Source organism: Eucalyptus grandis, chromosome 5 (assembly GCF_016545825.1).
Source record: "Eucalyptus grandis isolate ANBG69807.140 chromosome 5, ASM1654582v1, whole genome shotgun sequence".
NCBI lineage: Eukaryota > Viridiplantae > Streptophyta > Magnoliopsida > Myrtales > Myrtaceae > Eucalyptus > Eucalyptus grandis.
The window spans coordinates 47,708,917-47,730,017 of NC_052616.1; the positions used below are offsets into that span (position 1 = coordinate 47,708,917).

At 39.7% G+C, this 21,101-nt stretch overlaps 1 protein-coding gene across 1 annotated transcript; it reads left to right on the forward strand.

Moving 5' to 3' along the window:
• The first annotated feature begins 17,039 nt into the window (after positions 1-17,039).
• Positions 17,040-20,802, forward strand: LOC104445282 (pentatricopeptide repeat-containing protein At2g33760). The gene is given in 3 exon segments (XM_010059120.3): positions 17,040-18,471; positions 18,474-18,815; positions 18,818-20,802. Coding segments are annotated over 3 exon segments (1,773 nt in total). The 5' UTR covers positions 17,040-17,117; the 3' UTR covers positions 18,895-20,802.
• Positions 20,803-21,101: the final 299 nt, after the last annotated feature.

Here is a 21,101-nt window from a genome sequence, read left to right on the forward strand (position 1 = left end):
CTTCCTCACCTTTCCTTTCAGTTCCTCGATTTGTTCCTCCACTCTTCCAAGAAATTTGAACTTCTACAAATTGTACGCTATTTCAAATTAAAGCAAGCATGAAATACTTATACTTTACAAAATAAACTTAGTTTTGATGGCCCCGTCTGTGTACCCTATTTAGGTATTTCCATGTTCTACGCTCATTCAAATGAAAAGTGAAATTGGATCCATGAGAACAACGAGCATACCAAAGGAGGGAGTTGATGCCATAATGAGATGTTTCTTGCAGTAGAGGACATACAGTGGTCGATGAAGCTTTAAGAGTGTTCTTTGGACTGAATAATTATTGTTGTTTTCCAAACTTCTTTATGTTTTCAGGATTTTCAACTGCATCTTTTGTGCGGAGAAGGGAACATGTACATTTATGAGACCAATAGAAATCATATATGCGATGTGGAGGAACTCAAGGAAATCGAAGTAAGTCTACAAAATGCAATTGCGAGAAAACAAAAGTAGAAGATAACAGAAGAATTACTAACCACTGAGTTGGAGGGGAAAGCATATTTAAGGAAGTAATCCCCCCATATGCTCGGATGATAACCCGCCGATCGACGTTCAATCACATGGTCTGTTCCTATATTTGGAGAAGAACGTGGAATTGCTGAAACCTGCAAGTCAGGTTAATTTTATAAAGAAATTTTAATATGTTCAATATCATAGACAGGCGTGGACAAGGATTTTTAGGCTCAAATTCACTCATTGATAAGGTCTATTATAAATCGAGAAAGCCTTGGCTGGGCTTTAGACCATAGGTAATTGAGGCAATTTATATATACTTTTTTTGGAATTTCATATTTTATCTGTTCTCTGTCAAACTCGGGTAACAATGCTTTCATATCCTTACTATTTACCTGGCAAGGAACATGAAAGCAAAATATTAGAATCAAATAATGCTCTTTTAGGTGCAATACTTTCCCTGCCTTTACACGTGAATGTTAAATTTATAATGGGAATGTCAGAATTTCCCTAAAACCAATGTTTAATTACGTGGGGAAGCTTTGTGTTATTCTAGATGAAGTGCATAAAATGTATTTCACTTGCTATGCCACTACTATTCACAAAATATGTATACATATATATAGTTAAGTCAGAAGCAATGTATTAAATTCCTACCATTGAGTAGGAGCTAGAGGCATATTTGAGGAAGTCATCCCCCAATGTGCTTGGATGAAAATCTGCTGACGAGCAATCGACCACATGGCTTTTTTCTTGTGCTGGAGGAGCAGATGGAATTGTTGAAATCGGATGAGACATTCTCTTCTTTTCTTTTTTTTGGCTATCTCTAATGAGATTTTTGTGTATGACCAATAAATAAAGAGCACGAGAGGTTTTCTGTGAGTGCCAAAGACCCTTATTGATGGGTATTTATAGGCAAGGAACGGCTTAGCAATCCCAGTAATTGTGCACCGTTTGATCTGTTATTTTGGGATTGTCGTTCCCCAAAATAACAATATGTGCCAAATGCCAGTGGCCCGGTTATGCACTTGAGTACAGATGCATCATCGCCGGGTTCTATTGGGCCGGTTGATGGACAAGGTTTGACATGTGCACCGTGGACAATTTTGGAAAGGTACTTAAACCTGTCATTCCCCAAAATAACATGCATGCTGTGTTTCACTTCTCCACCGTTCATTTTCCTATCAGAATTTAGTCTTCCTCAATTTCACTTCCTGCCGACATCTACTAATTGAGTGACATTTTTCTCTTTCTTTCTTTTTTGGCTATCTCTAATGAGATTCTGATGTTTGACCAATTGATAAAGAGCAGGAGAGGCTTTTTCGTGAGTGCCAAAGACCTTACTGATGGATAGCAATTCTAGTAATTGCACTGTTATTTAAGGATTTTTCGTGCCGAATGCCAGTGGCTCAGGTTATGCACCTGAGCACGGTTGATTTTTAGTAAATGCTTTGTCGTGGGGTTCTATCAGGCCGGTTGATGTACGGCGTTTAACACGTGTACAGTACAGAATTTTGGAAGGGCTTTTTAACCTGCGAATGGTGCAGACTGTAGGGAGAAATCTTGGAAGCTGTGTTTTGCTTCTCCACCGTTCATTTTCCCATCAGAAACTAGTCTTCCTTGTCTTCGCTTGCTGTGGACCAGAACGTTCTGTTCTACGTATTCTCTATTATTGCACTATGACCAACTACTAGCCTGAGTGATGTGAGTGCTGTACCAATGACTTTTCGCTTTCACGGTCCCATGCGGTGCTGCAACCTCGTCAAGAATGGAGATATTTACCGCGTTATGTAGTTCCTGATTTGTTTCTGAATTAAAATGTGAAGATCGTTCCTGTGAACGTGTGCAGCACTTGTGGGCCACGCGTGCCCAACCTTACCTAGTTTATCCAAGGCAGTAGTACTTCATTTTATGCGGTTGTGGATTGGCCTCGTCGTACTTAATCAGGTCATTCACGTGTTCCTCCCTTTTTTCTATTTCGCAGTGTGTTTTTAACTCATCACATTCAAACCATCCCGCCTCTCAAAGCACTCAAGAAAGCTGCCTCTAAATTAGTAGTTTCACATCTTCCAATTGATTTTCACGTTGCTTTTAAACAGTTCGGCCCTATTTGATAATATTTTTATTTCTCTATTTTTTGTTCTTTTATTCCTCATAACAGAAAAATAATAAAAATTAGTTTAGTAATGTCAACCAATTTTTAACCAATTTTTCTATTCCTCGAAACAAATCAATAGTCAGAGGATAAATTTGAAATAAAAATAAGAAATAGAAAAAATCTACTTCTTTGTTCTTGGAAACACAAAAAAAGAAAAGAAAAGAGATAGGTTATTTTAGAAAAATAAACTCAACATAACCTAATATTCGTATTTACACAATCGACCCAATGTTCAGTCTCCTGACCTGATATGAGTTCCCATTTTCGGAATAAAAATAAAATATAAAATAAATTAAAATTAACAAATTTAGGAAAAATTTAGAAATTAAATGTTGAGTAGATTTACTAGATTTTAATGTTAACTTCCGTTTAGAATTAGTTTAGCATAAAAATGTGAAAATATTTTGATAAAAATTGGATTCAAGATTGCATAAGTTTTTGGGCTTTACTATTGGATTTTGAATGTTGTTTTTCCTTTAGAGACAATGCTCGATCGTGAAAGCTTGGTGACTCAAGCAACTTTTTTCTTTTCTTTTCAAAATATCTATACACATATTTTGTTGTAATGCTCAAAGATTTACTATCAACATCCTCATATTATAAGTTATAAACCAACGGAACTCTCTATTACTATTTTCGGCTATTCATCATTGACTAATTTTTATGTTGGATTTTCTTAGGTCATTTTATAATATCTTGATCAACTAAATCATTATAAAAGCCTAGTATTATCCAAACAAGAAATGTTATGTCTCTTTATAATTAAATATAAAAAATTGGCATTAGAAATTTTTAGGTCCATGCCAAATGCATTTTTTTATTTCTCTATTTCGGGAATAGAAGATCCATGAAGTTAACAAACACGTTTTTTTATTTTATTTTATTTTTGCTTAGAAACTCGTCTAGAGAATAAAAGTAAAAGAAAATATTTCTGAATAGAAATTATTCTCGTGAAGAGAGATATTATTAAACACACCCTAAATGCCAATCAAGAGGCCAAACTCTGGAAAGTTCATTTGAATGTGTGGAGAGACACAGTTACAGGGACTACATAGACCTCGAGGCCATCATAGCCATGGAAGAAGCTGGGTCCCTATCTTAAATGAGGGATTCCCCTGTTACGCTAATAATGAATTCTACATGGTCAAGTCCCTATGGTAAGAGTTTTCTTAGGGCTCTCCCGACCTAGTAGCATCGCTTTCTCTGAATTGAAATCACAATGAATGACGACAGAGAAAGATGACTTTAAGTATGTGGCTGAGAAAAAATGTGTTAGCACACTGGCCCTTGTGGTTGTACTTAAGTTATTAAAAAGATGTTCGAGAAATCTCTACTTCATCTTTGACCTTTACCTTGATAGTGACCTCGGCCTCAATCTCAACCACAATCTTGATTAGTCTTTCGAATTTGCACGGGATCTCTACTTTGCTCCTTCTCATCTAGTATGGTCAACTAAGTTTGGAGTACTTCCTTCATCGGCTCATGCTTGTTTGTTTTGAATTTTACTTCATGGGTTGGCAATGAATTCTAGAAAATCATTGTTCGTCATTGCATCCAAGTTTTTGGACTCTTTGATTACAACACCAATATGATCGTACTTCTTGTCTAAGGACCATAAAATCTTCTCAACAACTCAAACGTCTAGAACATTTTCATCAATTCTTTCAATCTAGTTAACAATCGCAAGAATTTTTGTGAAATAATCAAGAATCAATTCAATTTTTTTCATATGAATTACTTCAAATTCGCCTCTCAAAGTTTGAAGGCATATGTTCTTGAATTTTTGTACTCCTTGGTGTGTGTTGTTAAGGGTCTACTATGCCTCCTTAGAAGTAGTACCGTTCAACATATTCTCGAACATCGAATCATCTAAAGTTTGATAGATGATTAATAGGGCATATTAATCTTTTGCTTGAAACCTTCTCCAAGGCATTCTTCTGATTTTGACTAAAAGTAACCTTGTCCTTTGGTTCATCATAGCCTGTATTGACAAGTTCCCATACACCATGGGTGTCCGGTAGCACTTCCATTCTAACAACCTAATTGCCATAATTTTTTTTAGTAAGATGAGGGTATTGATATGACATCCGGATTTTTCACTCTACAAAATAGTGAGCCCCGGATGCCTAATGGCCCATGCCCCGTTAACAAGCTTGTCGTCACACTATGCTATTCACATTACATCAAGTCGTCATCGAGCAACACCATATCCATCTCATTCAGGAACACGTCTACGTCACTGAACCGTCGCGACTACTCATCATTGACAACTCCGACGTCCGTTTTCATTGAGCGTGGTCACACTGCTCTCCAGTCAACATTATCTTCGGCAATTGCGAGGATCGCTCAACGGCCTGCTCGAACGGTTAGCAAATTTATTGAACTTTTCTTTGTGGCACAAAGACCACGATCGGCGTGGGAACAAATTGCCTATCTTTCATTCTCCTCCTCCCTGTAAAACGTTGAAGCCGTCGCCACGTTTCTCCTCTGTCACACGAAGATTCCTGAACTTCTCCCCTCGCTGCCGCATTTGCTACGGAAAAGTGACACGTTTTCACAGCTGGCAAGAAATTATGAAGACCGTTGACCACCCCACTTCCACGGGCGAGAACAGCAAAGCGGTGAAAGGAGAGAAGCCTAAAAATTGGGGTGGGTGGGTTTCAACAGCAGCAGCAGCACCGTTCCTCCTCTTAATCTTGCAAATTCAGCCACCGCCCCTTATTTTCAGCCGATCTCAGCTCCATTTTTCCACAGTCGCAGCTCTATCTCCGTTGCTCCCTTTTCTTCGTGTGCAACCCCGAAGCTAGCCGACAACGCGTCTTCATCCACTGCACCCTCGGCTTGGCGTGACTCGCCAGAGGACAACAAGAAGTCGGGACGTCTGGGACCTCATCAAGCCACGCGACAGCGTCTCTGGGATCCGAGACAATTAGACATCCTCCATTCTATCCTATGTCAATTGTTTACTGTGCGACAGGAATAGTTTCCTAGAAAATTCATAAACGTCGTTTAGATTTTTGTTTACACAGAAGTTTTGATTAAGTCACCTAGATACCTTGTCGAGTTCGAACTAGTCAAACTTGTGGTCGAATCATAGGAGCACGATCGGTCAATATTTAGCACGTGTGGAGGTTGAGTTAGTTGAAATTCTAAATTAAATCCATGTTGGGACTAAGGTTAGGTTCGGTTCTAGCCTAACCCCAAAGTTTGCTAATTTTGCACTAACTTAGGTGGTGCAAATTTCATGGGGCGTTTTTCACAAAAGTCATCATTTATTGACTGTTCTATGACATACTTTAATTTCAATATTTTTGGATTTCATACGACAAAAATATATTTAAAAACTTTGGGATTTGAAATCTGTTTTTGGACTTACTACACCGACCTCTCCTTGTTTTCCATTTTCCATAGATTTTTCAGTCTAGAATTATAACACGTGTCCTCATGAAAGTTGTAGAGTACATCCTAGGCTACCATATATTAAATTTCCATAAATTTTCAGTCTCATTTGGTCAATGAAATATTTGTTTTTGTACCCAATTTTGTTCTGAAAATTTTGACTGCTTTGGGCCCAGCTTACAAAAATTATTTAGAATTGTATGAGCTGAATCAAACTTCGATCCCCCGCAAAAATGTCCTACTAGGTCTTTTCTACCTCATATTAAAATTTCATAATTTTTGGAAGACATTTACCTAGACAACAACTATCATTTCTAAAGGTGTGCGGGACACCCTATAAGGCTATTTTAGGCATAGGATGTGGGACCTTCCTTACAGTTCACTTAATATCTGTACGGATAATTTACATTAGTCTAAGGGATGAAGACGAATGATGATTCATTAGATGCACGCTTGAGTTCTTGAATAGTAGTGACGTTAACGTACTTTAATTGAATTATGAAATTATTGCATCATGGTGTGAATGTGGGATTGAGAATGCCGTCAGACCTTGAGACGACAATGCCTCGAGTTGTAGTAGGGATGCCTGGAAGGGTAATGGGTTCCTCCAAATGCCTAGGGGTGTAACGCGGTTTCTCTTAAATGCCCTCACGATGCTAGATGGGTGTAAGATGCCGAAAAGGGTAACGGAGTTCCCCGGATGATGATGACAGCATGAAATTATATTGATTATGACCTAAGTATTTCTGAATTGAACTACTAGTTATACGTTGGGAAACATTATTACCTATATTGGTCTGTCATGTATTTTGAAAAAGTTCTCGGGTAAGTTGATGTGTGTGTGATTTATTGAACTTTCTATTGAGGCTTTTCTTTATTAATACAGTGCTCGATTTGTGTAGTACATACCAGTGGACTTTTTGCTTGTTGGTTTGTAACTTATTGGTTGTTGACTTCATCTTTTTAGATCAATAAAATGTCAATCCCACCCATCTCCTCGATAGTCCATTACGGGGTGCCAGTAAACTTTATGTGGGAAGAGAACAGGTTCGTAGACCCCGGTTTTCTTAATACCATTTTTATTCGGATCAAATCTCACATGGTTGTTGATGTGGGGCCCTCGATGGGGCAAGTCACCATTGATTCGCCGAGATGTATGCTTGTGTCAATAGGTGTGCGATGGGTGCACTCCCACTATTCTCCAACTGGCTAGGAGATGGAGGCAGCCCCGTAGCATAGAAGGGAGGTAGGATGGAAGTTGGATTTTTGGAGCTAAGGAGATTTTGACAGTGTTAGGGGTCAGGGGCCGACACGTCTACAGCTAGGTGGGGATGAGTGACTGACATATAATCCAATGTAGTTAGTAGTCCTGGCATTTTGAATTTCCCAGTATAATCCACTTGTTGTTTGATGTATGTATAAATAAATAAGAAATGAAGTTGCTCTGGTTACAGAAAATTGTGTGTACCCCAAGATTACTTTAGTCTCTTATGCTTCCGCATTTTTAAGAAAAAGTGAAATGGAAAGGATAATGGTGAAAATAGTTCCACATTAGCCATGACGCACTAGGGACGTCACAATTGAAAAGGAGGTTGGGTGTTTGTTGAGGCCATGATCATAAACCATATGCTTTTATACCATCTTCAAGGGAAAATTTGAAGGTGAAATTTTACTCACAACTCACACAATTTAAGGAAGAAAATGAGACGAATAGGCTTTTTGTTTTCTTTCTTCTTTTTTTCACCTTGTCAACTTATCGAAATGATCACAAGACTTGCCTTTATATAGGCTTGTGGTATGAATCTTACTCTTAAATGACTCGTAAATATATTTAGCATTCCAAGGAGATATATTCCTAGGAATTTACAAAACATCAAACTAGGCATAGAGATAGAAATAGACTTTCGAAAAATAACACTACAATAGGACTCTTAAATTTGTGCCCCAATCTTAAGACCCAACTAGACATTGACATCAATCAATCAGGTGACCAATCAACAAACAGTAATATAGACAACTTGTCCACTGCATTGATAACCTCTCTACGTCATCGATAACTTCAACTTATTAAATTATAGCCAAGATTTGGTTGAATTAATAACAATAGCACCGAGTAAAATAGACCATTCTTCACCTTCCAACATCTACTACTCTAGTAATGTTATTTTGAATTTACGATTCTAGGTCCTAAGAGAGATCATCAAAAACTCAGAGAACATCTCGTTTCACCAACATAAGAATACAACCTACTCCAATTGACAAAAAGTAAAACCTCCTACAAGGAGCCAACATACCAAGTGTCTATATACACATTTTACCCTTATAAATCGCCAAGTTGGATTCAGCCAATACATGAACTTACCCTAGTTCACGATACACAACAAACAGCCGAGATTGTGATATATGATGATCTTGTATGGTGCAATTTCAATCAATTATGAGGTTATCAGTCAACTCCATTTCTTGCAACCTACCTTTTTTGTTTGAAGGGGCAAAGACATAGGTTTAGGGATATTTATCAAAAAACAGGCTATGGCTCTCATTTTAGACACAAGTTATCCTAGGCCTATACCTTGCGTGACGTTGGGGTATTCAATGACTTCATAAAAAATTTCTACTGAGCAATTGCCATAGGCTTATTGGGGTAAGTCCAAAATCAAGTAAAGCACAGGAGAATACCTTACTTCCTACACAACCAAAGAATTTTTGGTTGGGAACTTGGTTACATTAATCAATTAACTAGTGCGTTTTTGGTACATAATCTTGTTTATTAAAGGAAATGTTTGTTAGGCAATTTGGATTGGTTTTAAACCCATCTACTAACATATGAGATGATTATGCGGGTACACAATATTTAAACTAACAATCAACAACTGATGAAGCGTTACATATGTAAAATATAGAAGAGGAAGAAATGCTTTCTTTTTTACCATTTTTTCATCTTTGAATTGTTAATGAACCCACCTCATTTGTTGAATCTATCTGATCTACTATTTCTATTAACCCTAAGTTCTATTGGGGCATCGGACCTATGAATCTATCCCTGTTTTTTTATTTGTGATTGAAGAGTTAGTCCTTGAATTTAGAAAGAATACAGAAATAGAATAAGAGCCCATTTCAAATGAAGAAATAAGAAAAAATCTCGTTTCCAGATACCTCAATTGAATTGATCAAATTCGAAGCCCTTTTCGATAAATGCTTGAAAGGACCAATTCAAGCAAGTAATGAATAGCAAGTAATGAATATTCTTTCAAGCAAATAATGAATATTATTCGGATTTTAAGCCAAAAGAACTCCTTTTGTCTTTTCTATCAAAAAAGAAAATCTTTCGAAAAAAAAAAATGGCCAGCTATTGCAAGGAAAAACAAGAATCTAACCCTAAGAAATAAAACAAATGCCATTTAACCCTAAGAAATAAGACAAATGTCATTGCTGTTCCTAACTAGACCAAAATGAAACCATAGTTAACATATTAAAAGAGCGGAATCACATAATAGTCGAAATGGAAATGTGCAAATGACGCCCTAACATGTCTCTAAGAGCACTCAATTTCTATGGTGAAACCCTAACAGCTTATCTAATTTTGAGCACATTTTTATCAAAGATTTTAACACATTTTAAGAGAAAACACAATATATATATATATAGCCTTTTCTGATTTTTAGAAAAAAATAAGTTTTTTTTGAATTTTTAATTTTTAATTTAATTTTTAAAATCCAAAATGGGACACGGGCCGGGCTATCAAGCCCAGTCCCAATATGGGCTGGCTCTGATCTCGCGGGTCTGAGCCATGGACACAAATAGGCTTATCCGAAACAAGCCCACTCGAATAGAAAAATCACCAAGCCCATTTTCTTGAAATTAAAAGCACTAAGCCCATCTTCCTAAAAAAATCATCCCAAGCACCCTTAAGACTAAAGCCAGTCCGATTCCTCTAAAGCCCAAGAGAAGCCCAAAATCATAAAGCCTTCTTAAGCCCAAGACCCAAGTCATATTCCCCTCCTTCATCAGAACGAGCCCATCCTCATTGTTGCTCTCTCTCATGCTCAAGTCCACATAGCCTATTTTTTCAGCTTTCTTTTATTCTCTTTTGTTTCCTTTCTTTTTTTTTTTCTTTTTTTTCTTAATTTTCTTTTCTCTCCCCCTTTGGCAGGTCGTCTTCTTCCTTGGGCGTCTTCCCCGACGAGACTCACGCCCTCCCCGAAGCTCCTACGTTTTAAGAAAAACCTCGGCCAAATCTCAAGCCGCTGTCGAGCTACTACCCTTCATTGGCCGTCCACTCCGACCACCACTCGCCGGCCGACCTCCCCGCCGTCGGCCGAGAACCGCACCACGGCTAAACATCGAACAGACTACGGCGACGATGGGAACATGGTGAACGACTACACGGCCGACACCCAAGGTCACCCAACACCGTTGGAACATCCCAATAGAACACGACGCGCTTGGATAACTCGATTTCGGCCACTAACGGGAGGACGAAAACTAGATCTTACTTAGGCATTTCGTCGAACAAGTGAAGGGTGCTCGCGAATCATGCGGTTTCCGGCTCAAGACTCGAACCCAAAACGAGACTCTCGCCAAACAAGCAACAAAACACATAACAACCAACGGGGGAATGGATGGGGCTGGAGTTCGCACGAGCCGGTCGGCCACGAGCGCGTGAACTCCGGCCGTCGTGCCCAAAGCAGGGCACGGACAAAGGGCTTAACGGTTCAGCTCGATGGCGTCGACAGAAAAGAGTCGTCGGCGGAGCTCGCGCGTGGCTGAGATGTCGGTTGAAGCCTTACCATTTTGCTTGCCACTCTCTCTCCCTCTCTCGGATATCCCCCCTCTCTCTCTCCCCAAACCGAGCTTGCCGCTCTCTCTCCCTCTCTCGGATCTCCCCCCAAATCCCCCTCAAACGAGCCAGCCCCCTCGCTTTTAAGCACCGGCGCGCATGGCTTCCTGCCGTGCCAACTGGCGCTGCCGGCCTGACCCCGACCGAACGTCTCCTGCGTGAGACGCCCTACCCTCCGTCACCTCTATGCGTCGTCCTTCTCTCTTCCCCCTTTTGTCTCTAGTGCGAAAGAGGAAGAGAGGAAGAGAGAAAAAGGAGAGGACTGGGCTAGGAGAAACTAAAGAAACCAGGCCCAATGAAAGAGAACGAAAATGAGGGAAGGAGGTAGGGCCGGCCCATCCCCAATACAAATTGGCTATTTTTTTTTAATAATAATTTTAAAAAATAAAAATATGATAAAAATATTTTAATTACTTATTCTTTTAAATTTTTACACTAGTAATGCAAATGTTCCTAATTTCTATATGCCATTCAATTTGATGATAATTATTTTGAGTTTGGGATACCTCGAATGCTTTATAATTTGGCGCGAAGACGGCGCACTTAAGTGCCGCCATTTCGAAAAGATACACTTAAGTGCAATTTCGGAGTAAAGTGGAACACTTAAGTGCCGCCCCTTGCTAACGATTTTCCGGCGAGTTGGAGTGCAGACAAAACGGCGTCGTTTTGCACATTGACGTGGCGAGAAAATGCAAAAATAACGTCGTTTTATTGTGATGTGTAAATAATTAATATAAAAATTAATTAAATAAATTTAAACTTAATTTTATTTAAATATGCCAAAAAATAAAAAACTTAAAATTAAAAAAACTTTAAAATGAAGAACTTAAAATTAAAAAAATTAAAAAACTTAAAGAAAAATGAAAAACTTAAAATTTAAAAAACTAAAAATTAAAAAACTTACAATTAAAAAAACTTAAAAAAAATAGAAAACCTTTAAATTTAAAAAAAAAAAAATTTAATTTAAAAAAAATTAATTTTAAAAACTTAAAATTAAAAAAAAAAATTTAGAAAAATTAAAATTAAAAAACTTAATTTTTTAAAAAAGTAAATTAAAAATTTTAAATTAAAAAAATTTAAATTAAAAACCTTAAAATTTAAAAAACTTAAAATTTAAAAAAACTTTAAATTAAGAAAATTAAAATTTAAAAAACTTAAAATTTAAAAAAAATCCATATTTAAATTTTAAGTTTTAAAAATTTTATTTTGTAAAATTTTAAGTTTTTTAATTTTTTTTAATTTTAAGTTTTTTAATTTGTTAATTTTTTTAATTTATTTTTAAAAATTTTAAGTTTTTAAGTTTTAAGTTTTTAAAATTTTAGAATATTTTAAATAAAATTAAGTTTAAATTTAATTTAATGAATGTTTATATTAATTATTTATATATCGAGATACAAAACGACGTCATTTTTGCATTTTCTCGCCACGTCATCGTGTAAAACGACGCCGTTTTGCACCCAACTCGGAAAATTGTCGTATCAGCCTATTTGGCCAGATTTTGGCTAGAGTGGCACTTAAGTGTTTTACTTTACTCCGAAATTGGCACTTAAGTGTATATTTCCGAAGTTATGGCACTTAAGTGTCCCTTCGTGTGAAGTTATGGCACTTAAGTGCCCCTCCGTGTCAAGTTATGGCACTCTATGAAGCACCGACACGTTGTTCATGCTTTCGTGTCGTGTCTGACACGTGTCGGAGCGTGTCGGACACGTCGACATGCTCGGACACGGTCGGACACACGGTCAACGCGTGTCGGAAAATCCGAGACGCGATCAACTTTTATCGACATGCGTGTCGACGCATGTCTGGAAGACTGATGGAGGGTGGAGGCGAGGGAGGGCGAGGGAGCAGAGGCCGCGAGCGCCGGCGAGACGAAGCCACGAACGGACCACTGCGATGGCGAGAGACGGCTAGAGAAAGAGCCGAACAAGAGAGAAAGAACAGAGAAGGCAAACTCCCGCCAGCGAGACGAAGCCACGAACAGACCACCGCGACGGCAAGAGATGGCCAGAGAGAGGTGAGGGCCGCCACTGTTGTGATGGATCGGTGACGAGAGGAAGAGGAGAGGAGGGAAGGGGGTCGTGCAGCGCGGCAAGGAGGATAGGAAAAGGAGGGCTCGGCGGATCGCTAGGGTTTTTTCATAAAGAAATCCAAAAAATAAGAAAGGAGGTCTAATGGCGTGAAAGAGAGGAGGGGGTAGGGGTAGGGGTAGGGGAGGGGGAGTGACAGCTCACTTGTCATTGTCAAGTGAGGGGAGGGAAAAAAGTAAAATAAACGTGGGGGTGGAGGGAAAAGGACGAACGAAAGAAGGGGTAGATTTTGGGGATTGTTTTTTTAATAGGAAAATTAAATAAATGAAATTAAAAATGATTTCGAAAAATAAAAATATTAAAATTTGAATAATGATAAATTTTGATTATTGTAGAAAATCATTGTTTTATTTAAATAAATTGATTCTAATTTCTTATTAATTTTTAGTTTCATCGATAACTTTTGTTAAAATTTAAAAAATGTTTCGCATTAATTATGAATATATCTTTCAAATTTCAAATGAACCGATTTGTTAATATTATCAGTATAAATTTATTATAGCCTCTTTTTTAATTATTTATTTATTTATGAATTTGAATCAAATTAATTAAAAATAAAAATATTCATTTAATATACAACGTGTCGCAACGCGTCGGAATTCTCTATTTTAGAGAAATGACGTGTCGACGTATCGTGTCGTGTCGGACACTCATGTCGTGTCGCGTGTCGGTGCTACATAGATGGCACTTGGGCTGTTCTTCTGCCTAATTATTTTTAATTAACCCCTAAAATTTTAGGACATAACTCTTCTAATGTGAAGAACTGTTTGAAATGGGCTTTGCCCAGGATTGGCCCATCAGCCCAATTATTAGTTTGAGTGTCCTGGACTGTCAAGAGCCACTCCATCTGCCCCCATGTGCCACCACCTTAACACCTATCGCACGATCAAGCCATAGCCTCTCTCCTCTCACACTTCACCCTCTCCTACTCGACGGCATTGTCCTCTACCTGATCGTTGCTGACGCGGCCATCCTCCTATTTGATATGCCCCGTTGATCCGAGTTTTCAACCCTCGGTGTGTGCTCTCTCGCAAAGGCAGTTCGAATTCGGAGTCGGATTTGTCGAGCTGGCTGAGAGGAGAGGAGTTTGTGGTCGCATGGTCTCATGGAGGAATAACTAGGAATCTACCCAGAGCCTACAACTTTTGTACCATTATACAAGGTTGCTACTTTTCCAATCCACTTACTTTAATATTTTGGAGGAATTAAGAGGAATTTGTTCTTTATTCCACTTCTAGGACATGGGTTTTATTGTGAGTAGACCACATGATGTAGAGGCCACCAACTTAGCCGAAGTAGGCACTTTGCCTACAATAACTACACCGAGGATGGCTTGGCCACAAACATTGGATGTGTCAAAATGGTCGTATAGGGATGTACATGAAAAGCTCTTGCCCGGTCCTAGTTGCATTTCTAATGGCCTATTTCCCATGGTTGTTATATTGCTTAGAAATTGACAAAATATAACATTCTAGAATATCATAGGTTCTTCTTGAAGAATGATGACTCACCATTTTAGATAGATATTTCTAGATTTGGTAATGATTACCAAAGACTCACCATTGGGAATTAAGTAATGAACTCTTGGACAAGTGGACTAATCAAGAGAAGACATAATAGAAGATTTTATAATACCTCTTTAAATGCAAGGATGAGTCACCTCGCTTAGGTGTCCCTTGAAGATTTGGTAATGATTACCCAAGATTTTTCCATGGAGAAGAAGCAAAGGACTCAAGATATTAAGTGGACCAATTAAAAGAGAACTTGGTGGAATATTCTAGAGAGGCAAAACATAAAAAACAAGTTATATAATTTAGGCATGTGCTAAATATTCAAATCTCACGATTAACCAAATCTAGGCATTTAATGAGAATGATAAATTATTAGCTTAGGTGTCCACCTGAAGATTTTATAATGATGGCAAAATTTTTTTACCTTAGAGAAGAAGTTGGTGACTCATTGGCTTAGTTCCATGGAATATATGGTCATCATTACCATAAAATTTTCCTTGGAAAACAAGTAGACTAAGTCATGATGACATGGAATAGGTCTAATAAAAAGATGACAAGTGTTCTCCTAGGACCCTAAGTGTGCCACCTTGCAAATTAGGCTTGCCACCTCGATGTTATAGCCACGTGACTTCAAGAAAAATGATTGGGCCACTTGGAAAGGTAATGATAAGGTTTGAGCCTATAAATAAGGAAACCATCTCATTCATTCTCACATGAACTGTACTATCATCTATTGCTTTTTACACGCCATTTTCCCCCTTTCTCTTGGCCTTGCACCATTGCCCCTCATTAAGTCACTCAAGCTAGTTCTAAAGGTTTATCTAGGTAAGTAAGATCCATATTTGTTCTCTAGGGCGGTAGACTCCATTGTTGAATCTAGTTAGGTGCTCACCCGTCAAGCCGTGGGACTCCATTGTTGGATTTTTTGTATAGTTTTGCTCATATTTGTGCTTGAACGTGTGCTTAGGTTGTTTACACCTAGAATGAGGTCGAAGTTAGCTTGGGTTGAGTTTTATTCAAGGCGAGGTCGCTTAAGGGCTTAAGGCCACAAGGCCTTAGATCAGCATTCAAGCATGCCAGTTTTAAGTCTTGTTCAGTGCGGGGATCGCCCAAGGCTGTAAGCTTTTAAATCGGCATTGAGGCGTGTTGGTTTTAAGTCTTGATCGGTACGGGGATCACCCAAGCCCACAAGGTCGTGATAAGGCACTAAAGCATGCTGATTTTATGCCTTGGTTGGTGCAGGGACTTTGTGCTTAGCATTTGAATCAAGTCATGACCCAAGGGTCATTCATGGCATGAAGTGTGTTCACATCGGGTTGAAGTAGAGGTCTGTCGAGCTTAGGATCTACACGAGCTTAGGATCTACACGAAGGTGAGGTATACCTAAGTCTCAAGGTCTTGGATCGGCATTGAGGTGTGCCATTTCTGAGCCTCGTTTAGTGCGGGGATCGTCGCTATGTGCTCGGCTCAAGTTACGGACTAAGGGTCGTTCCCGACATGATGTATAGTGCAATATTAGGATTCATGGCATACACATATGAATGAACATGCTTTTGAGTGAGGTATGAGTCGGCTAAGAAGAAACAATAAGAATCGGTTTGTGTGATGCACTCGTGTGTGCACATAAAGAGGAAAAAACGCTCGTCACCACACAATGTTGGCAATAATGCCTTGTTCATTAAACGATATACCCCGGTTGAGTTGGGATGTCTTGGTTGAGTCATGATGCCTCAGGAAGCTAGCCCTGAGAAGCCTCAGTCGAGCCGAGATGTCTTGATTGAGCTAGGAAGTCTAGTAAGAAGCTAGAGGCCCTGGTCAAGCTAGGAGGGTCTAGTTGAGCCAGGACAATGCTAAATGAATTTACATGAGTGCTAATTATGCACAAGCATGATATGTTGATGTATTCATTGTTATGCTGAAGGTAAGCATGCATTGAAGTATGTTGTTATGAATATTTGCATTTATTCGAGATGTAGCAATAAGTTTGCTATTGACTTACCATTGACACTATTTGCTAGTATTGTATTTGCTAGGCTTCGACGATGAGATGTTTTCCTATCAGAGAACTTGGAATTTTACTTATCGAGTTTCCCCAAAACTCACTCCTTCAGCTTTCCCTTACTAGATTGTCTTAGAAGCGGTACGACGGAGTGTACCTAGTGACTCGGGTGTATTTTGTTTAGCTCGGACATCCTTTTGTTTGAGCAAGTCATACACATTACTCCAATCAACTATTGACTTTCAACCACTTGTGAGCATCACTAGAGTAGTATCAATATTCGAACATGCCCGACATCAATGCTTTCGGAATCATTTTGGAATCAAGTTGGATTAGTAACTGCTATCGATTTGATCGATTCAACTTGTGATCCTTTTGTTTTTGGCTAAAAACGCATTTGTCAACTAGCCGGATTGTAGAAAACATTGCCTATTAGACAAGTTTTCGTCATATCTGATTTGCTTTTGGAAATATTGTGAGTATTGATCCTTATTTATTACCTTTCCTCTTCACATTCCCAGTGAATAATCTTGAACATTCTACTCTCATCGCCAAGACGACATGTCGTTTTAGGCTGTTCTAAACACCTCCTGGCCTTCCAACTTTCCCTCCTCACCCGCTTTCAATGGAAGCCAGAGAAGAAGTTCACCTCCTTCAACCGCCGCCGGCGCCGGCGCCGACCTCTCCAGCTCACGAAGCCCTTCTCAGAGCAGGCCCTCGCCTCCGCCTCCTCCGACAAGCTCACGCCCACGTCGTCATCTCCGGATCACACCGCTCTCTATCCCTCCTCACCAAGCTCGTCAACCTCGCCTGCGCCGCCGGCGCGATTGGCTACGCGCGCCGGGTTTTCGTCACCGTGCCTGGGCCCGACTCGTTCCTCTTCAATTCCCTCATCAAGTCCTGCTCCAAGTTTGGCTTCCCCAATGATGCGGTCGCGTTCTATCGCTGCTCGCTGCTCGAAGGCATTCCCCCCAGTAATTACACTTTCACGTCCGTTATTAAGGCTTGCGCGGACTTGTCGGCTTCGAGGCTCGGTAGAGGCGTTCATGCCCATGCTTTGGCTTGTGGGTTTGGGTCGGATCCTTATGTTCAATCGGCTTTAGTCACTTTTTATGCGAAGTCGGGTCATCTGAATGTTGCCCGTCAGGTGTTCGATAAAGTGGGGGAGAGAACAGTTGTTACATGGAATTCGATGATTTCTGGGTACGAGCAGAATGGGTCTGCTAAGGAGGCAATTGAATTGTTTGATCATATGAGGGAATCGGGTATTGAGCCAGATTCAACTACATTTGTGGGCGTTTTGGCTGCTTGTGCGCAATCAGGAGCATTGAGTTTGGGGAGTTGGGTGCATGAGTATGTTATGGACAATGGGTTTGATTTGAATGTCGTGTTAGGCACTTCTCTGATCAATATGTATGCTAGGTGCGGAAATGTTAGCAAGTCGAGAGAAGTTTTTGATTCAATGAGGGAAAGAAATGTTATTGCTTGGACTGCTATGATATCTGCATATGCGACAAATGGATATGGAAACCAAGCAGTTGAGCTATTTGAGCAAATGCGACTCCGAGGCCCATGGCCTAACAAAATCACTTTTGTGGCGGTTCTCTCTGCATGTGCTCATGCCGGGCTAGTTGACGTGGGGCGTCATGCATTTGCAAGCATGAAGAAAGAATATGATGTAGAGCCAGGACTAGAACACTATGTATGCATGGTTGATATGCTTGGGCGAGCGGGATTTCTCGATGAAGCTTATGAGTTCATTGAAAAAGAAATTCCTATGGAGCCTCCACCGGCTGTGTGGACTGCTATGCTTGGGGCTTGCAAGATGCATAAGAATTTTGACTTGGGAGTAAGTGTTGCCGAACATCTCTTAGATAGTGAACCAGATAATCCAGGTCACTATGTCATGCTTTCTAACATATATGCCTTGGCTGGTCGAAGTGACAGAGTGCAAAGAGTTAGAAACATGATGATACAGAGGGGCTGAAGAAGCAAGTTGGTTATAGCATTATAGAAGTTGATGGAAAGACATATATGTTTAGCATGGGCGACAAGTCTCATCCTGAAACAAATATTATATATGAGTATTTGGATGAGTTGATGTTGAGATGTACCCAGGCTGGTTATGTACCATTGGCTGATTCATTGATGCATGAGTTAGAAGGGGAGGAAAGGGAATATGCACTTAGATTTCATAGTGAGAAGCTTGCTGTAGCATTTGGACTACTCAAAACTAGCCATGGCATGACCGTCACGGTTGTGAAAAATCTACGTATGTGTGAAGACTGTCACTTAGCATTTAAGTACATTTCAGTTGTTGCCAACAGGAAATTGTTGTTAGAGACAAGCTCCGGTTTCACCATTTTAAGGATGGGTCATGTTCATGTTTAGAATTCTGGTGATGTGGTCTACACTGAAGCTGGGTGTCATTTGATTCCTGTGACTTGTTGTGGTATGGTGAAAATCCACCTTTGAGGGTGTACAGATGCTGAATGAAGGAATAATCTTCACATAATTGGCAATTGAGAGAGAGGTTTGCCCTTGCTATCTTGCTGAAAACTCCTAAATGGTTGTTACACTCAACTTGGTTATAATTTATTTTATACTTCTTCCAAAGAGAGATGTGAAGACGAGGCTGTTATATTGGTGATATGTATAACTATTCCGAAGCAAGAACATCCCACACTGAAAAATGATGGATACATCAAAGAAGGTCCCTCTCGTTAGGCATGGCCTCAGCTTTTGGACTGAAGAAAGCTGAGTCCAGGTTTCTGTGTTATCTGCATGAGTTTTCAAATAGTTAATCTGGTGCCCTCACTGGGACTAAGATTGCCTAAAGAACCAGCTCCATGGCAGACCTCTCTGAAATGTGCTGTCACGGTTTCTTTTTTTAGTTGAGGCATGCTCAACCGTATAGGATAGCCAAGCAGAATTCAAGATCACATATGAATGAAATAAATGAGAATTACATGCAATGAGACTCAAGTAAAAAGAGATCACTTTATAAGTGATTGAGTGCTGCGAATGCTTTCTGCTTCGTGGCTTTGTTTTTTGAGTTGACATGGCTGGCTGCATCTTCTCATGCACATTACTTGCTTGAAACCTCTGGGGAAGCATGCAACAGCCTCCAAACCGCTGCTGCAGATAAATGGGGAGGACGAACAGAAAACCAACACAAGGGGCAATGATATCCCAAATAGTGCAGGAGATATTTACCATGGTGCAGTAGCATGTACACTAAGTCAAGGTGTCCAGTGTAATATGGGCTTCATAAAGATGGCAAGTGCAGGGCAGCGAACACACTGTAATGACGCCGATGTAAAAGGAAGGAGACAGAACCTTCTCCACTGAGTTAACGTCAAGCAGTATCTGGCATAGCAGAAAACCGTCCAGGATCAGACTGGACATGGAGTTTCAGGAAACAAGATAATTGTGAGTTCACAAAAGACGCTCCTCATGAGCAAGTCGAACCTGTACTTAAGATAAGTTGCCATACTTTCATACCCTTCACAAGCTTTGGTGCGGTACATTGAAGACCTAGACTATCTTTAAAAAAAATAAAAAATATATATCCAAAGCAACTATCAAGTGAATGGCTGCTTTTTATAGTGCTATAGCTAGGCCCGTCAAACGGACAGGTCGGGTAGGGCTGAAAATGATCTGATTCAATTTGTCTTATTTGTTTTGACCCATTTTCATATGAAATGTAAATTTAGTGATGCATATTTGATCTGGCCCGCACCAGACTAGGGATCCTTTATGTTTAGGCAATTTTTCTTATTAATTTGTCACCTTTAAATAATGAATGGTTCTATAGATCAGCTTGTCAAGTTGTCAGGGAGCTTGGCGGTCAAGTTATGGATAAGAGTGCGAAGGTAGTGGTGAAAGTTTGGCTTGGGCCATCCGTTAATCATGAAGTGGGTTCCGGCTTAAGTTGGATTAAATGTAGACGGATTCCAAGCCACCCATAAATTTTGAAATATGAAGCCATCTTTTACCTTTCGTGAAATGTCAGCATGAAGGGGGAACTTCAAGCAATAATGGATTGGGGTTGAGGTCAAGCTCATAATGGCGCAGCTCGAGTCCAAAACCCAATGGACCCTGTCTCGTCCACAAGTAGGTTGAGCAACCATCTCATCTCAACTAGGTTGGAGCCCTAGGCCTTCTCATGTGAATTCAGATAAGGGGTGAGTGGTTCCTTGTTGTTCCTATTACTGGGGACCAGACCGAACCATTGTCATACCTCATCCAAATACTTTTGAACAAATCCTGAACCAACAAGTCTAATGAAGGCAGCAGTTGTATGATTAGCAACAGCCTTGGCTAGCATAGTTTTGCCTGTCCGTGGCGGACCATAGAGCAACACACCTCGCGGGGGATGAATACCGATTTGTTTGTGTAGTTCATGATGAGTAAGGGGCAATTCCACTGCTTCACGAGTCTCTTGCTTCTGAATGTCACATCTTCCAACATCCTGCAAAAAAAATTTCTCGTAAGGGGGGAAAAGCACTCGGTGGTGTATGTATCAATCTACTAGAGATTTGGCAAAATGCATCTATAGCACTGCTAAACTCGCAGCTAAACCAAAAGTCATATAGCTACTTTAATA